General features: G+C 48.9%; 1 protein-coding gene and 1 long non-coding RNA gene across 2 annotated transcripts; both read left to right on the top strand.

The window, feature by feature from the left end:
- Nucleotides 1-5,636: 5,636 nt before the first annotated feature.
- Nucleotides 5,637-9,882, top strand: LOC138120140 (zinc finger CCHC domain-containing protein 10-like). Its single transcript, XM_069032609.1, has 2 exons — nucleotides 5,637-6,071; nucleotides 7,599-9,882. Exons 1-2 carry the CDS (start codon nucleotides 5,980-5,982, stop codon nucleotides 7,822-7,824), a joined length of 318 nt encoding a protein of 105 aa, XP_068888710.1. The 5' UTR covers nucleotides 5,637-5,979; the 3' UTR covers nucleotides 7,825-9,882.
- Nucleotides 9,883-10,193: 311 nt separating this feature from the next.
- On the top strand, nucleotides 10,194-13,741 carry LOC138117252 (uncharacterized). Its single transcript, XR_011154592.1, has 2 exons — nucleotides 10,194-10,381; nucleotides 11,305-13,741. It is a non-coding gene; the product is annotated as an uncharacterized lncRNA (long non-coding RNA).
- Nucleotides 13,742-14,703: the final 962 nt, after the last annotated feature.

The raw sequence follows: 14,703 nt of genomic DNA, 5'->3' as shown, positions 1-14,703 counted from the left end.
CTGGATTTACCTGGGGCTTTCCAGGAACAAGGGGAAATGTGGTGCCAGAGCTGTGCCCCATCAGGTTGTGTTTCCCTTTGGGGACAGGGAGTCTCTGGGCTGAGGTGAGATTGCTGTGTGAGTGGCAGGGAACAGGGAGCTCAGAATTGCAGGCACTGATGGAATAATTGTCTTAGGTCTATTTGGTTTGTGTTTGTGAAAACTGGGATTTGGGCTGGAGAGGTGCTCTTGGGAACAATGGATAGAGTACATTTGCTCTATGGATGTGTAAGGAAGGACAGGGAAGGGGAGTATTTATAAATTGTTATCAGTATTTCATGCAAATTTGGGGTGGAGCGTTGATGTAGGTGGGTGGGTTTGGCTTGGGCCTGTCAGGACTAACCACAAAGAATCCAACCAAGCCCCTGACCCCTCAAGGCATCTGTGAAACACTTCCACAGAAACCCAAGTCAGAAATCCAGTGATAATGGAGGTAAAATTATAGGTAATTGCCTATGATCGGTGGGGAATTTCCTTTGGAATTATCAACCAAGGCAGAGCATATCTTTCAGCTCTTTTCCTGGTGTGCAGTTTCCTCTCTGGTTTAACTGAGTTTGTGTGCTCCTGTTAACAAGCAGTGTGTTTTCACCCTGAAATTTGGGGTGATAGTCTTTCTCTAGTGTTTTTCCCACAACTGACTCATCCTTTCCATGAATAGTCCATGTTGTTCTACACAGCTGCTTTGGCCCTGGGTCAGAGAGAGAGAAGGGAAATGACTTTTTAGGGCATTGAAATTTCTCCAGGCAGGAGTGGGACGGTCTTGCCCCTCCCCAAAGCCGTGCAGGCGCATGGGAGTAGCTCAGTGCCGGCGCAGCTCTCTGAGCAGTAACAACGCTTGGGAGGTTCGAGTGTTGATAACAACTCTCTTGTCTCTTGGTAGCAGTCCTAGGTGGAGGAGAGGAAAAAAGGAACTTGTGTTATTCATGGAAAACCTTCTGCTGTTTCTTGTGCAGACTTTTAGATCTTTGTATGATTTACTATCCAGTGTCTGTAGGTCGAGAATGACTTATTTGAGGTAAAAATTGAGATAATCAGTAATGGATAGGTATGGAAAATGTTTGAAGTAAACTTGAGGTGACCTGTAGTGGAGAGCATGAAGATTTTGAAGTAAACTATAGCAATCAGTTGTGCACAGGTAGGGAAACTTCTGGGGGTAAAATACAAGGTCATCTCTAGGTGAGGGAATGAACACTTTTTGAGGTAAACTGAGTGAATCAGTTGTGGGAGTATTAGTAAATTCTGGGGCTGAAACTTGATGTAACCTCCATGGTAGAAAATAAATAAGTGTTTTGAGGTAAAAAGGAAGTCATCAGTGTTGGAGAGGCAGGGAGATTTTGAGAGTAAATTTGAGTCTGTAGTGCAGAGAATGAACATACTGAAGTTAAAGGGAGGTAGTAACTTGTAGACAGGGAAAAAATTTGGGGGTAAAGTCTGAGGTTAATGTCTAGGGGAGACAACATTTTTGAGCTAAACTGAGGCAGTCACTAGGTGACAGGTTGGAAAAGTTTTGGGCGTAGAAATTAAAATGACCTGTTGGGCAGAGAATGGACATACGGAGGTGAAAATCAGGTAATAAGTAGTGGACAAGTAGCAATAATTTTGGAGGTGAAATCTGGGGGGATGTGTGGCAGGGAGAGCGTACATCGTGAGGTAAAGTGAGACAGTACTGGAAAGATAGTGAAATATTTCATAGTAAAACTTGATGAAATCTCCAGGGCAGAAAGAGAATATTTATAGGTCAAAAAGAGTAAATAGTTAGCGGGCAGGTAGGGAAAATACTGGGGGTAAAATCGGAGGTTATCTCTAGGGGAGAGAATGAACATACTGAGGTAAAAATCAGGCAATGAAGAGTGAATGTTAGGGAAAGTTTGGGGGGTAAAACTGGAGATAATCTCCAGAGGTAGTGAATGAATACTTTCTTGTAAAAAAGAAGAAATCAGAAGTGGACAGACAGGGACAGCTCGGAAGGAAAATCTGAAGCAATCCCCAGGGAAGAGAATGAACATCATGAGGTAAACTGAGGCAGTCATTTGCAGAGACACAGTGAAAATTTTGGGGATAGACACTGAGACATTCTTGAGGATATAGAAAATTACTTTTTGGGGTAAAAATGAGGTGATGGGTAGGGCAAAGCTTGTGGGAAAAACTTGAAATAATCTGTAGGGCAGAGCATGAGCATTTTGATGGAAAAATGAGATATTTATTCTCTACTTCCCTTTGGGCTAACTTAATCTCCACCCTTCCATGAGCAATTCCTTGGCTTCTCCTGGAGAAAACCCCATGGCAGAGGCAGTCTGCAAAGGAGCCCAGAGCTGTGCTTGGAGCAGAGAGTGCTGAGAGCTGCGGGTGCCTCTGCTGCCCCAGGCTGGCAATATCCCCATGGAACAGACTGGGCAAATGGGATTAGAGGGAGCACAGTCCCTTCAGGGAAGGGGTTTTCTCCTGTGCACATCAGGCACGGGGCAGGAAGGGAACTTTGGAAATCGGCTGCTTTCCCCCAGAAAGCATCACTCGCATCAAGAGCAAAGGTTGGTTTGGGTGTGAGCACTTGAAATAACTTGGAAAGAGAAGCAATCACCTTTTGCTGCTTCTTTCTTTCTTTCTTTCAGATGCTGGGATTGCCTCTGTGGACATGTGCTGAGCTCTCCCCGCAGGGAACTGTCAGCCCTGAATGCCTGTGCAATAACTGCAGCTGCCCAGGTAGGCACAGGAAACTATTCCACACATTAAATTGCCATGACCTGAGGCACTCCTGGAGAGAGTGTAGAGAGTTACAGCACTGATCCTGCTCCTTGCTTTCCCAGTAGTGCATGAACATGATTTCATCCTGATCCTGATCATTCCAAGGACAATAACCACTGAGGTGCCACTGACGATGCCACTTTTCTGACGGGCCTGGCCCAGAACTGTAGCCCGGCAGCATTCTGGGGGGGCAGTTCAGTTCCCCCTCCATTCCTAGACTCTGGGCCGTTCTAGGAGACATCTGATCCCTTTCCTAGGCTGCCACCACAGCCTAAGCTCCCACCCCCACTGGGCCGTGACGGCATCGGCGCACCCAAAGCCACCCGACGGCTCCGGCCCTGCCCATCAGGCCCGGCCAGGGGAGCTGAAATAAAGCCTGGAAATCTCAAGGGTAAACTGGCAGCACAACCACAACCCTCCCTCACTTGAGAGTAAAGAGGTGTCCCTGTATTTACACACATCCAGGAACAATACTCCTCTAGAGGAATCTTGGATTTACTTTTTTATCAGTTGAACTGGCACAGCTGCCACCTGATGCCATTAAATTCTCCATCCCCACAATCCCTGGTTACCCTTGGCTGTGGGGTTTTGCTGTCCCACAGTTAGGAGGGAGCTCTGGCCAGCCTGATTGCCCAAGAGCATTTGAAATCCTAATCCTCACTTCTTTGACTAATGAATCTCTTAAAAGCCACTCTGCATTGTGCAGAAAAGCGCCTTGGTCCCACTGGGAGCTGCACATCTATAACAGCTGTTCTCGGTTATTCCAAGTGAGTAAAATAATTATTAAGGAAAAGAGGAAACAGTTAAACCAAACAACTTTTGCCTGATGTTTTCATCAGGAATGAGTTGGGAGCTAAGCAGCAAGGCCCTCAGACAGGCACAGTGTCTGATATAAACTATATCTGTGCACACATAAAAAATGTTATATATAAATAGATATCTATGTGCCCTAATATATGACATATTTACATTACGGAGTTATGTAAGTCATAAATATCTGCCCTATCTATAACCACAATTTTTTTATCACAAACTACCTCTAATTTACCCCCCCACACCTGATTCTAGGAATGTAACATTTTTAGGGATCCTAAAATCAAACAGATGCAGGAAAATAAACCATGATTTTATCCCCTTAATTCCAAGATGTTTTCCTGGATGTGTACTGCTGGGTCTGTTTTTCTGTAAGATCTTGTGGCTTATCCCTGAAGTGCACTTGACATTGTCAGGATCATGAAATCCATTTGGAATTTTACTGTCTCTGCAGTATCCAGTGAGGTGAGTTTTTCCAAAATTATTTCTCTCGGACCGAGCACATCTCCTCAAGTTCCTTCTCACTTTTTGCATCGTTGAAATGCAAAATGGGAAAAGATAAATGTGCAGCTCAACTGAAACAAGTAAAAAGCATCATTTCCCTTCTTTCTTGTTTTGTTCTTAGAGCCTGTTGGAGTGCTGGCCTGGATTTGGGAGGAGCCAAGTAGCCTGGAGCAGTGAGGTTTTTCCTGTCAGAAATCCATGCTGGGGATGTTTTCCCTGGCTGTCCCAAGGGGAAGGAACAGCTCTGGAGTTTTTGCAGCCACAGGCTGGGGATGCATCCCCTGAAAACCAGTTCAGGATCGTTCATCTGACTCTGTCCCTGACCTGTGGCTTCCAGGGAGCCTTCTGGTCTTCTGGATATTCCCAGGAGAGGATATTCCACCACCTGACTTTTAAGCCAGGAATTGCAAACCCAGTAAGTCAGTCACATTCTATGGGAGCTGCCCCAATGGTGGGATGGCAGAGGGCACAGCCCACGCTGCTGTTTGGGACATTCCCAGCTGGAACGGGAGCCAGCTGGGCATTTTGGAGCGCTGAGGCCACAAGGGCAGCCTTGAGTGGCATTCCCAGGCAATGCTGAGGCATCCCATGCCTGTGGCACGTGGCAACACATGCCTGATGTGGAGCAGAGAGAGGAAGGGAGAAATTCTGAGTTGATGGGAGGAATGGAATTGGGCTTTCCAGAATGGAATTGGTATAGGTGCTGATGGTATCATGGAATCATGGGGTGGCTTGGAAGGGACACAAAGACCCTCTGGGCTCTGTTTTCCCATCCCATGGCAAAGAACACATCCAAAACTGCCTCCTCACCCTCATGGAATGGCAATGGGTGTTGGGAGCTCTGGCAGGAGCACCTGGAGACCAGGTAAGAATAGCAGTGGGATTGTTTTGGCTGCTGCTGGATGTGGTTTTCTCTTTTCAGGATGTTCCTCTGATCGATGTTTTCACAGTAGCTTGCTAGGCCTCATTTGAGGATAATTCCAAGAATTTGGAAGTAGTTGGAAAAGAGTGAGGACAAAAGGTGAACCTGATCCATTTCTAGTAATTCTGAACTTCTCTTGCAGCACCATTCTGGGGGAAAGCTGGTTAAAGGATAAAGATGCAGAGGAACAAGTGTTGTCAACCCCCCTGCCTCCCTGACAGAGCAAAGCTTTCTGCAATCCCAGTAAATCTCTTGGAGAAACTGTGGGATCACAAGGTTTCCTAGGAAAGGAAAACTAAGGACAGAGATGAGGAAAGAGGCTTCCAATTAATAATGATTTGATGGAGGTAGGAATGATTCTTGTATGTTTGATGCACCCCTTTTTATTCCTGGGATAATTTTAAATGATTTCTTTAAAAACTCATTTTGATTTGGGAATTCAAATTAGAGAGGAAGCGATGCAAAATAAATGCAGGGAGAGATCACAGAATCATCCTGGAATGGCAGAATAGTTTGGGTGGGAAGGGACCTTAAGGATCACCTCATTCCATCCACAGGGTGCTCCAAGCCCCAGCCAGCCTGGCCTCAAACACTTCCAGGGATGGGGCAGCCACGATTTCCCTGGGTTTCCGAGCACAAGAGGAAATTTCCAGCAGGAAGTGAGGGGTTTCCTTTGCTCTGCCTGGCCCTAGCAGGGCTTTGGGAGGCAGAGGGTGTGGGAACAGGAGCTTTGTCCACTGCCTTGGGGGAGTCTCTGATGTCCCAAAACCCAGCCGAGCAAGTGGTTGTGGTTTAACATCCCGTTCAAAGGAGATGCCAGGCCAGGAACGGGAATGGACTGCAGAGCAGGGATGGTGCCCAGCAGAGGGGTGACCGTCCAGGGGGTCCCAGCAGTCCATCCCTGCTGGCCAGGTTTGGGATGAGCAGGTTGGTGACTGTCCCTGTGCTTGCTCTGCAGGATGAGGAAGCCAGGCCTGCTGAGGAGGAAGATGAGGAGGTGTGGGAGGATGGAGACAGCGGCCACCAAAGGCTGCGGAAGGCACAGATCCAGGTAGGAGACGTTGCCTCCCGAGGAGAGGGACTTGTCTGTCCCATTGGAATTTGGGGCATGAGGCCAGTGGAACAAAGGGTTTGATTCCATTTTCTTACTTGGGTTTTCACGTGCCTTAAGAGAGCTTTGTGAAAATGTCATTATCCCTGATTGAATCTCTGAAAAACAGGGATTGAAGCTTTCAGAAGGGGCCCAACCCTGCCTGCACGTATCCAAGTGCAGCTCCAGCTCTTGCTTCCCTCTGGCAGAGGCAGCTTTAGGTGCAATATCCTGATGTTTCTGGGAGTGGGTTTTGGAATAAACCTACACACGGGCTGTCCATGGGTTGCTGCTATGGATTCTGTGAAAGGTGATCAGGAAAAGCAAGTTCAGAGTTACTCAGCAGATCCTCTGATTCCTGCCCATCTCATGGAGCTGGTCAGGGTGAAACTACTACTCCCATGCTTTTTATTTTCTCCTCTTAGTGCTGGTTTTTCCCCAGGTAAGTCAGTGTTGGAGCAGCCTTGTGGGTTTATCTGTAATGAGCAGTGGTTGTGTCTGCACACAGAGATAGCAGATCACAGCTGTAGTGTGCAAACATTGGTGCTTTGTGCCTTAGTGCACACCCACATTTGTCAGCTGGCAGGGCTGATACGATGAGAAAACCTCGTACTCTTCAATAACCTGAGCACAGGCACTTCCTGAGTTGTTACATTTAACCAAAGCTCTGATAAAAAATACTACATTAATTTTTCTAATGGAGACCAGATTCCGCATGATCATAATTTACGTTTTGGGATACTCTTTGATTGACTCTGGTGGGAAGGGAGGTGAATCAGTATCGTGTACTTTAGGGAAAGATCTAGGGGAGAATTGAATTGTACTTCCTTGGAATTCACATCACCCCCCCTTACTCGGAGATGTTGATCTTGAGAACAACAAGCAGAGAACAGCCCAGGAAGGGCCGAACGTGAAAAAACCTCTTTGCTGTGTTCATCATTCTGTCTTAATCTTGGATTGTTTCCACCCTTCTCCTCCACCTGGAAGTCACAAGCATCCTGCAGTGGCAGGTACTCTGGGTTCTTCTGCCAGGAGTAGTCCAAGAACAGCTTTTGCTGGGAACAGCTCTGACCTTGCTGAAATCACTTCTGAAACCTCCCCTGACTCTTGCAGTGCCAGAATTTCATGGTGGCAGAGGTGAGGCAGGGACTGAGCCTGGTTCATTGTCCCCAGAGCTCGGGTAGTTTAGGACAGTCAGGCCAGTAAAGCCCCTGCTCAGGGCTGGGAACGAGATCCTGGCCAGCTTTCCCCTCTCTGCAGTCCTGCTGGGCTATGTCATGCCCTGGGGCCACTCTGCCATTGCTCAAATGGCCAAAATCCACTCATCCAGGAGGGGAAAAGGGAGGGAGGGCACAGGAATTCAGCTTAGGTGGTGAGGCCTGGAAAGTTTCAAGGCAACTAATTGATCTTTGGATTATTCCAGCAGAGCAGAGAACACGGTGCCATGGGCTCTGGCAGGGCTGTGCTCAGCTCTTTGTTCTCTCCCAGGTCCAAAAGTGTGACCAGTTCCAGCAGCAGCAGCGACAGCTCAGCCAGCGACTCCTCCTCTGGCAGCCAGGACTCCTCTACCTCCTCCGAGGACAGTGACAGTGAGGACAGCTCCTCCCCCTCCTCCAGCAGCTCTTCCTCCGACTTCGACTCGCATCCGAGCTCCTCCAGCAGCAGCAGCAGCGACAGCAGCTCTGAGGATGAGCCCCCAAAGAAGAAGAAATAGCTGGGGAGCTGCAGGACTGGTGTGGAGTGGGGGAGAAGCCCCTCCCAGGGGCTGGAGCACACGGCTGCCAAACATTCAATGGTCAACATTTCTACTGCTCACACTTTCCAAGTGTTTTGCCTAGTTGTTCCTAGGACATGGAAGGTATTAAATGGCTTCCTGAGACTTACTGAGAGAGTATTTTTGTGCTGTATCCTTTTATGGAAGATTTTACTTTTTTAGTTCCAAGAAAAATTCTAAAAAAATCTATCATCAGATTCGTTTCTATGAGCTGAAGTCCAGTAACCTGGATGTTTGCATGCTGGAAAGCAAAAGCTTTTTATTGCCGGTTATGCTGCGCATCGTGTGCTGTTCCTCTGTTAATGACACCTTCACCTCCATTGAGAAAATCCTCTCCAACTGGTAAAAGCAGAAGTTTTTCAGCGCTGCTGTGGAGCTGTGGCATTGTTGAAGCTGAATGCACAACGTGTCCCACACAGAGCCTCCCATCTCATTAGCTGGTGGCAAATGGATTCTGTGCTGCTGAGCTTGTGTTCCAATGGCTTTTCCTGATGCTTCCAGGTCCAGTCCTAAGTGCACCATGCAGTTGAGCTGTGTTGGTTTGTTCCTGATCAACGGAGTGCTTGTCCTGCCCGCAGGCTCTGGGCTTTTCACTGCCCTGTGGCCTTGGCTCGTGTATTGCAAGTGTCTGCTGAGACACAGAGTGTTGGTGTTGGGAAGCAGCAGCTCAGTGACTTGGGGCTGCTGCTGCTTTAGGAGTTTCATCTTTGTGCCTTTTTTTTGTCAGTTCGGTGTGCCCCAGTGAGCCAAGGGCTGCCGTGGGTGTTCTGCAGAGCTCCAGCACAATATTGCCACGCAGCAAAAGCAGAGAAATAATAACAGCCACAACTGGGCACTGCTCTCACTGGATGCTCAGTAAAAAAGAGACTCCTTGAAATAAAGGGCTCAAAGCAAAGTGTTTCCCTTTGGCTGTGTGAAATGCAGGATTTCCGAGTGGCAGTCTGCAGAAATTCAGTCATTCTTTCTTTGTGGGAACTGCCCTGGAGAAGGAAGTGAGTGCAAAAGCCCCACAAGCCCTACAAACGCAGATGCAGACAGGCTCCAGCGCAGGGATTGCTGGATGCAGAGTGGGAATTCTTTGTTCTTCTGGTGCATTGAAGCAGTTGCCATTAGGATTTTATTTGGTGATGCAGTCTCCTGAATTTCTTCTTGTCGGAGTGCCCTTTGTGGGGAGGAGGCATCACTTGTGGAAGAATTCTCAAGTATCTTAGTTTAGGTAAAATACAGCAAGTAAAGTATTTTTTTTATAATTTTTATGGAAAAAGTAGTGCGTAGACTTCCTTTGGAATAAACTTAAACTTACTTAAATGTTTGGAAATCCCTATGTTCTGTGTGTGTGTGTGTCTGTGAGCACTCCTGTGTTTTACAGAACACACTGCAGAGTGTAAATAAAACTACCAGAAAGGTGTTTAAGTCTTGTGGACTGAATGTAGCATTTAATGGGAAAGTGAATAAATTATTAACCAGCAGTTGCTAAGTGGATGCTTCCTGCAAATATCCGAAATCTTTGTGGTGGTGTGTGCAGGTTGCAGCTGGCGTTGCCCTGGCATTGCCTCCCAGCGGGGCAGGATTGCGCCCCAGGAAGTTCTCCAGGCGGAAGTCCCTGGGTCTCCGGATTATTTTTTTTAAAAAGTTTAGTTTGTCTTGGCTTTTTCTTTTTTTTTCCTGCCCTTTCTGGTTCCTTTGTCTCTCCATGTTCTTATTTTACAGAGGATCCCCTCCCCAGCCCGGCCAGAGCCGCAGCCGCCTTCACGTGCTGCTGCCTCAGGCGCTGCTCCCGTGCTGGCTCAGGAATGTGATCAAAGCCCGGCTCAGCAGGAATTGTTGCGGGCCTGCTCTGTTTAATCGCTGCCGCTGCGAGCAAAGCTGCCCCTGCTCCTTGAGGGGAGCGCTCGCTGCAGCCCGGGAGGAAAAGAGCCGAGGAGAAGCTGCGCCCTTTGCAGGAGAAGCGCTGGGAGCAGAGGGGAGAGCGGGCAAAGGGAGCGAGAGCAGCGGGGCGGGCGGGGCGGCGTCAGCGGTGATCCCTCCGCGGTTGGGGCCGCATCACAAATAGTCCCTCGGGCGGATCACTCCGCGGTTGGGGACGCATCACCGGTGATTCCTCCGCGGGCAGGATCGCATCACAAATAGTCCCTCCGGCGGATCCCTCCGCGGTGCGCATGCGCACTGATCAGCGGGGAAGCCCCTTGTCGTGTGGTCATTAAGGGAGCCATGGAAACAGTGCTGAGCATGCGCGGTGTTGTGGGAAGGGAAGCGCACGAGCAGCGCTGTACCTGGTTACGTCATGTGGTGTTGAAGGGCGGGGCGGAGCCGGGCAGCGCTGCGCATGCGCACTGGCTTTACCCTCCCGCTCCTGCTGCTCCGTGGGTACCGTCCGGCGGTGCCCGGGAGCGGCTTGGAAGCGCCAGGTTCGGTTCCCGGCTGCGGCAGCGGCGGGCGAGGGTTGTGGTGACAATGGAGGAGGGCGGCTGTTGCTGTGGCTGCAGCGAGGTGGAAAGTGAGCGGAGAACGGCGACGCGGCGTGTGCCGGGAAAAGACCCGACGGGGGGCGGCCCCGGAGCAGAGCCGGGCGGGAGCGGGCGGCGGGGGCTGCGCGGGGTGAAGGCGGTCCCGGCGCGGGCACGGAGCCGGGGAGGAGCTGCGGGGCTGGGGCCGGGGCTTGCGGGCGGCACGGCGGGACCTCCCTGCAGAGCCTTTCCTGGGAAACAAAAGCGGGAGTTTGTCCCAGCTCGGCCCCGTGGCAAAGGGGCAGCGCAACCGAGGGGAGCAGCGCCTGAGCAGTGCGGCAGTTTAGGGGCGCAGGGAAGAGGCGGCTGGTGCTGGAGCGAGAACTTGCAGGTTTCGTACACTTAAATGAACGTGGAAAGCAGGGAGAGAGGTGGTATAAAAGCACTGGGTACTCGGGCAGGTGAGACAGGACTCAGGGGAGGGAGTCGCTTTCCTGAGCTCCTGAAGTTCCACTTGCCTCTCTCACGAGCACTCGTGAGAAGTTTCCCATTTGGAGTTGGGCTCCAAAAGGAAGGAACTTGAAACTGCTTCTTCTGATAAATCCGTAAGTATGGGAGGCCCTACCAAGCCCACGGGTGTAAGCAGCCAATAACTCCCACGAGTATTTTAACCACTAAAAATAGCAACTTTTATTTCTTCTGCACACAGAGGACTTGGCTGTCCTGTGCAGGGTTCACTGATGCTGTAAATTGCAATCCAGGGCATCTTCAGGCTCCTGGTGCTTGGGACTGTGGCGTTTGGTGTGCAGAAAACATCCCAGGCTGTCCAGCTTGGGTGTGGCTGTGCATTTGCACAGTTCCTCAGAGTGGGAAAAGGCCAAGAGAGCGATGGGAAGGTCTTTCTTCCAGGCCTGGGCATTCTCAAGACACCTCAAGGATGGTTTTTAAATGTTTGTTGTCTTTTGTTTCCTAGCCCAGGAGCTGGAGAACGGGTGGAGACAGTGGCAAGCGGGAGTCCCATGTTTACATCTGCCCTTGGATTCCAGTTTCTCCCAGTGGGTCTGTGCTGCCCGAAGTACAAAGGAAGGAGCTGTTGGAGTACCTGTTTGTTCACCTGTTGAGCTTGGAAGAGATGCCGAGTGTGAAATTCCAGGAGTGCTGGCTCCTTGCGAGCTGTTGGTTGCTCAGGAGATGGGGTCGGGGAAAGGGGGGGAGAGTCCGAGCACAGCACAGTGGTAGGAGCTGGGTTTGCATCTCAATCTAAGGCATCTCAAAGCCTGATAACCTGGAAAGAAGACTTTGCTGTGTTAATGCATAATTACATTTTTGTGCCATTTTTTGAAATTAGGGCTGGGATCAACCTGGGGAGGAGGTTGTCTGGCACAATTCCCTGTGCACTGCTTTGCCATGAGGAACGGATGCCTGACCTCTTTGCAGAGAGCTGCTGCTGATGTAGATTTCTCTGTTTCTATAGTGAGTTTATCCCAGTACTTGGCTGCTATAAAGAAGTCTCCTCTTGCTGCAATTTCCCCCTATTACATTTAAGATCAGCTCCAGCTGAGTTAGAATTTAATCCCGACCTTTTCCCCCTTTTTTTTTTTTCCAAGAGGCCTCAGCTATCTCGCTATTTCTTTCCTCTCTCACCCTCCAGGTCCTGTTTTTCAGACTTTTCCTTATAAAACCCTTGATAACCCATTCCCCACTTAAGGCTTTGTTGTAGCCTTGTTTTGCTACCTTCTGGGTGCTGTGGATGAAGGTCTGGCTTTGAGGAGCACGCCCTGCTCCCTTTGCTCAAGGGATTGCAGTTATTCCAATCTCCTGCTGCTGAGGGCTTCCTTAGGCTCTTGCTGAAATGAAAAATGTCCAGGAAGCTTTTCCTTTTTTGAGATTAGACTGGTTGAGATATGACCATGATGGTTAAAAACCCACAGTGCAAAGGAAGGTTTCCCCCTTCTTCCCCCCTACCCCCCACCTGCTCCATGCTCGGTCCTCTCCCTGCACACACAGTTCATTCCTTTGTAATCACAACTGCTAAGGAAACCTTTCTAATCTTGTCAATTGGCAATGCAACTGCTTTTAAATTCTGTTTTAAAATAGGTTTTGAAGTCAGGCTCTGCCCTTGCTATTGATTTGAATTCTTGACTGAGTAAGTTACTGGTGCTTAAGAAGCCCTTTGTTGCTTTAAAGCCTTTCTCCAAGGGTCAGAGAATAACACTGACAGGGAGTGAAGGAGCACTGCCCAGTAGTTGCTTAGAAAGGGAGTGTGTTAAACCAGGTTTCTTTAAAAGCAGTTTTGAGTAAGTGAAATTCAGGCACTTGAATTACTTTGGGAAATGGTCCATTTAGGATAGGTCCACACTGACAGAAGCTGTTTCTCTGAGGTCAGTCCATGCTTTGATCAGTGCAGGGCCTTCCCCTCAAGAAGTGCATGAGCCAAGCCCAGTAAGGTAGAGGAAAAGACACAAGTTCAGCTTAGAAAGCTGCACAGGTGAAATCCCATGGATGTGCCTGGAGCATGGCCCTCCCCAGCAGCTTTTCTTACAGTTAAATTCTTAAAAAAGCTAGAAGCTGATGCTCAGTACTTTGGGATCTGGCTCAAAACTGCAGAGAGGATAAACTCCCTTACTGGAACTCAGGCAGTGGAGTGCCCACAAGCCAGCAGCCAGATTGCTTCTTGTTCAGCTTCATTTCAACGTCGTTTTTTTGTTGTTTTGGTTGGTTGGCTGGTTTTAAAGTATTCTTAGAGATGCTACAAGTGGAAGAAGAGAACAGAAATAGAGTGGAGCGCCACTGGCACATTAACTGATATTTTACTGTTCCTCTTTTTCTTTTAAAAATATATGTAGATAACATGAACTTTTAAACTCTGTGATTTGGGAGAAACACTCTTTTTTCTCCCTCTCTTTGGAAGAGATATGCAAGTCCTGAGCCGTTGGGCCAATGCTTGCTGCATTTTGTTTACGTTTTTACAATCAAACAAGGGGCTGATAAGATTGACAAGGAAGATACAACTCAGGAGCTCACTAGGCAGCAGCCTCCAGACTCTTTGGGTGATGCAGTAGGGTATGAAGACTGTTCTCCAGTGCGAGATTAATCCATAATAACATGCTCACTGACATAAAAGTCACTTCTTATAAGCCACTTCTTATTCCCTGAAGTGCAGGAGCTGAGGTGTTTGACAAAGCCTTGGCAGAATGATGAAGTAGATCCCTGTCAGATTTCCCCTTCTTGTGCTAGTGAGAGCAATCCATCTTCTTTAAGGGTTTTGTTCCTTTGGGATTGTGTGTAGTTTAGAGGGAGAACAGTACCCAGAAGCATTAATTATTTAATCTGCACTGCTTTTTTCCTCAACGTGTGAGGCCTGAGTATTGTGCTGGGAAGCGGGGCCAATAAAATTTCTGGGAGTCAGACTTGGAGCTTGAAAGTTTTAGAATTAACGCTGGAGACTCAGCTCCCTCTATGGTCAGAAGAGGGGGAGACACCTTCCTTCAGGATGTCTCTCCAGGTAATGCTTTTGCAAAGTTTTCTCTCGTAACGGCTCAAGTCCTGCCTCTTCCTGAAATTGTGGTGTAGATCCCACTGGAGGCAGTAAATCTCTCAAATGTATGAGCTTGGGCCTACACACCTGCTAAGGTGTGACTAGAGGTGTGAGAACTTTTGCAAATGAATTTGGAATCATGAGAATCACAGAACCATTGAGGTTGGAAAAGCCCTCTAAGGTCATCGAGTCCAATGTGTGCCCAATCCCTACCTTGTCACCCAGCCCAGAGCACTGAGTGCCATGTCCAGGTGTTCCTCGGACACCTCCAGGAATGGGGGGACTCCAAACCTGCCTGGGCAGCCCCTGCCAAGGCCTGACCACCCTTTCCAGGAAGAAAGTCCTCTTGATGCCCAACCCTGGTGCGGCTTGAGGCCATTTCCTCTTATCCTGTTACTGGTTGCCTGGGAGAAGCAGCCAGTCCTCACCTGGCTACACCCTCCTGTCAGGGAGTTGTAGAGAGCAAGGTCTTCTCTGGGCCTGCTCTTCTTAGGACTGGTATGGAATCACTATTTTGCATTAAAGGACAATAAGCAGATGTTTTGAAAAAATAATTTGAAATGTTTTTGCATTGTCCTGGAAATCTGCCAAGAATTGGAGTTGCTTACCAGGTTAGGTGTTCTTGCCTGCAACTTCCCAGGGCCTGCTGGAGGTGGGATGAGGCTATTGCAGAGGAATTACAAGTACATGGTTTCTCACTCAGGAGACTCTGGGTTTACTATAGCTATGGAACTGGTTTTCCAGACTAGAGGAACCCCTTGAAGGACTGCAGCGGGAGGCAGAGATGGGATTTGGGGTTTGCATCCCCACCTCCTGAGCACACATGGGGTTAAA

Source organism: Aphelocoma coerulescens, chromosome 1 (assembly GCF_041296385.1).
Source record: "Aphelocoma coerulescens isolate FSJ_1873_10779 chromosome 1, UR_Acoe_1.0, whole genome shotgun sequence".
Classification (NCBI taxonomy): Eukaryota; Metazoa; Chordata; class Aves; order Passeriformes; family Corvidae; genus Aphelocoma; species Aphelocoma coerulescens.
This window is presented reverse-complemented; position numbering and strand designations above follow the sequence as displayed.

Bases quoted from the DNA above. Each gene is read 5' to 3' on its own strand.
- LOC138120140 (XM_069032609.1), top strand. From the start codon at position 5,980: ATGAGGAAGCCAGGCCTGCTGAGGAGGAAGATGAGGAGGTGTGGGAGG. The intron at 6,072-7,598 runs GTAGGAGACGTT...GTTCTCTCCCAG, and splicing joins TGCGGAAGGCACAGATCCAG to GTCCAAAAGTGTGACCAGTT.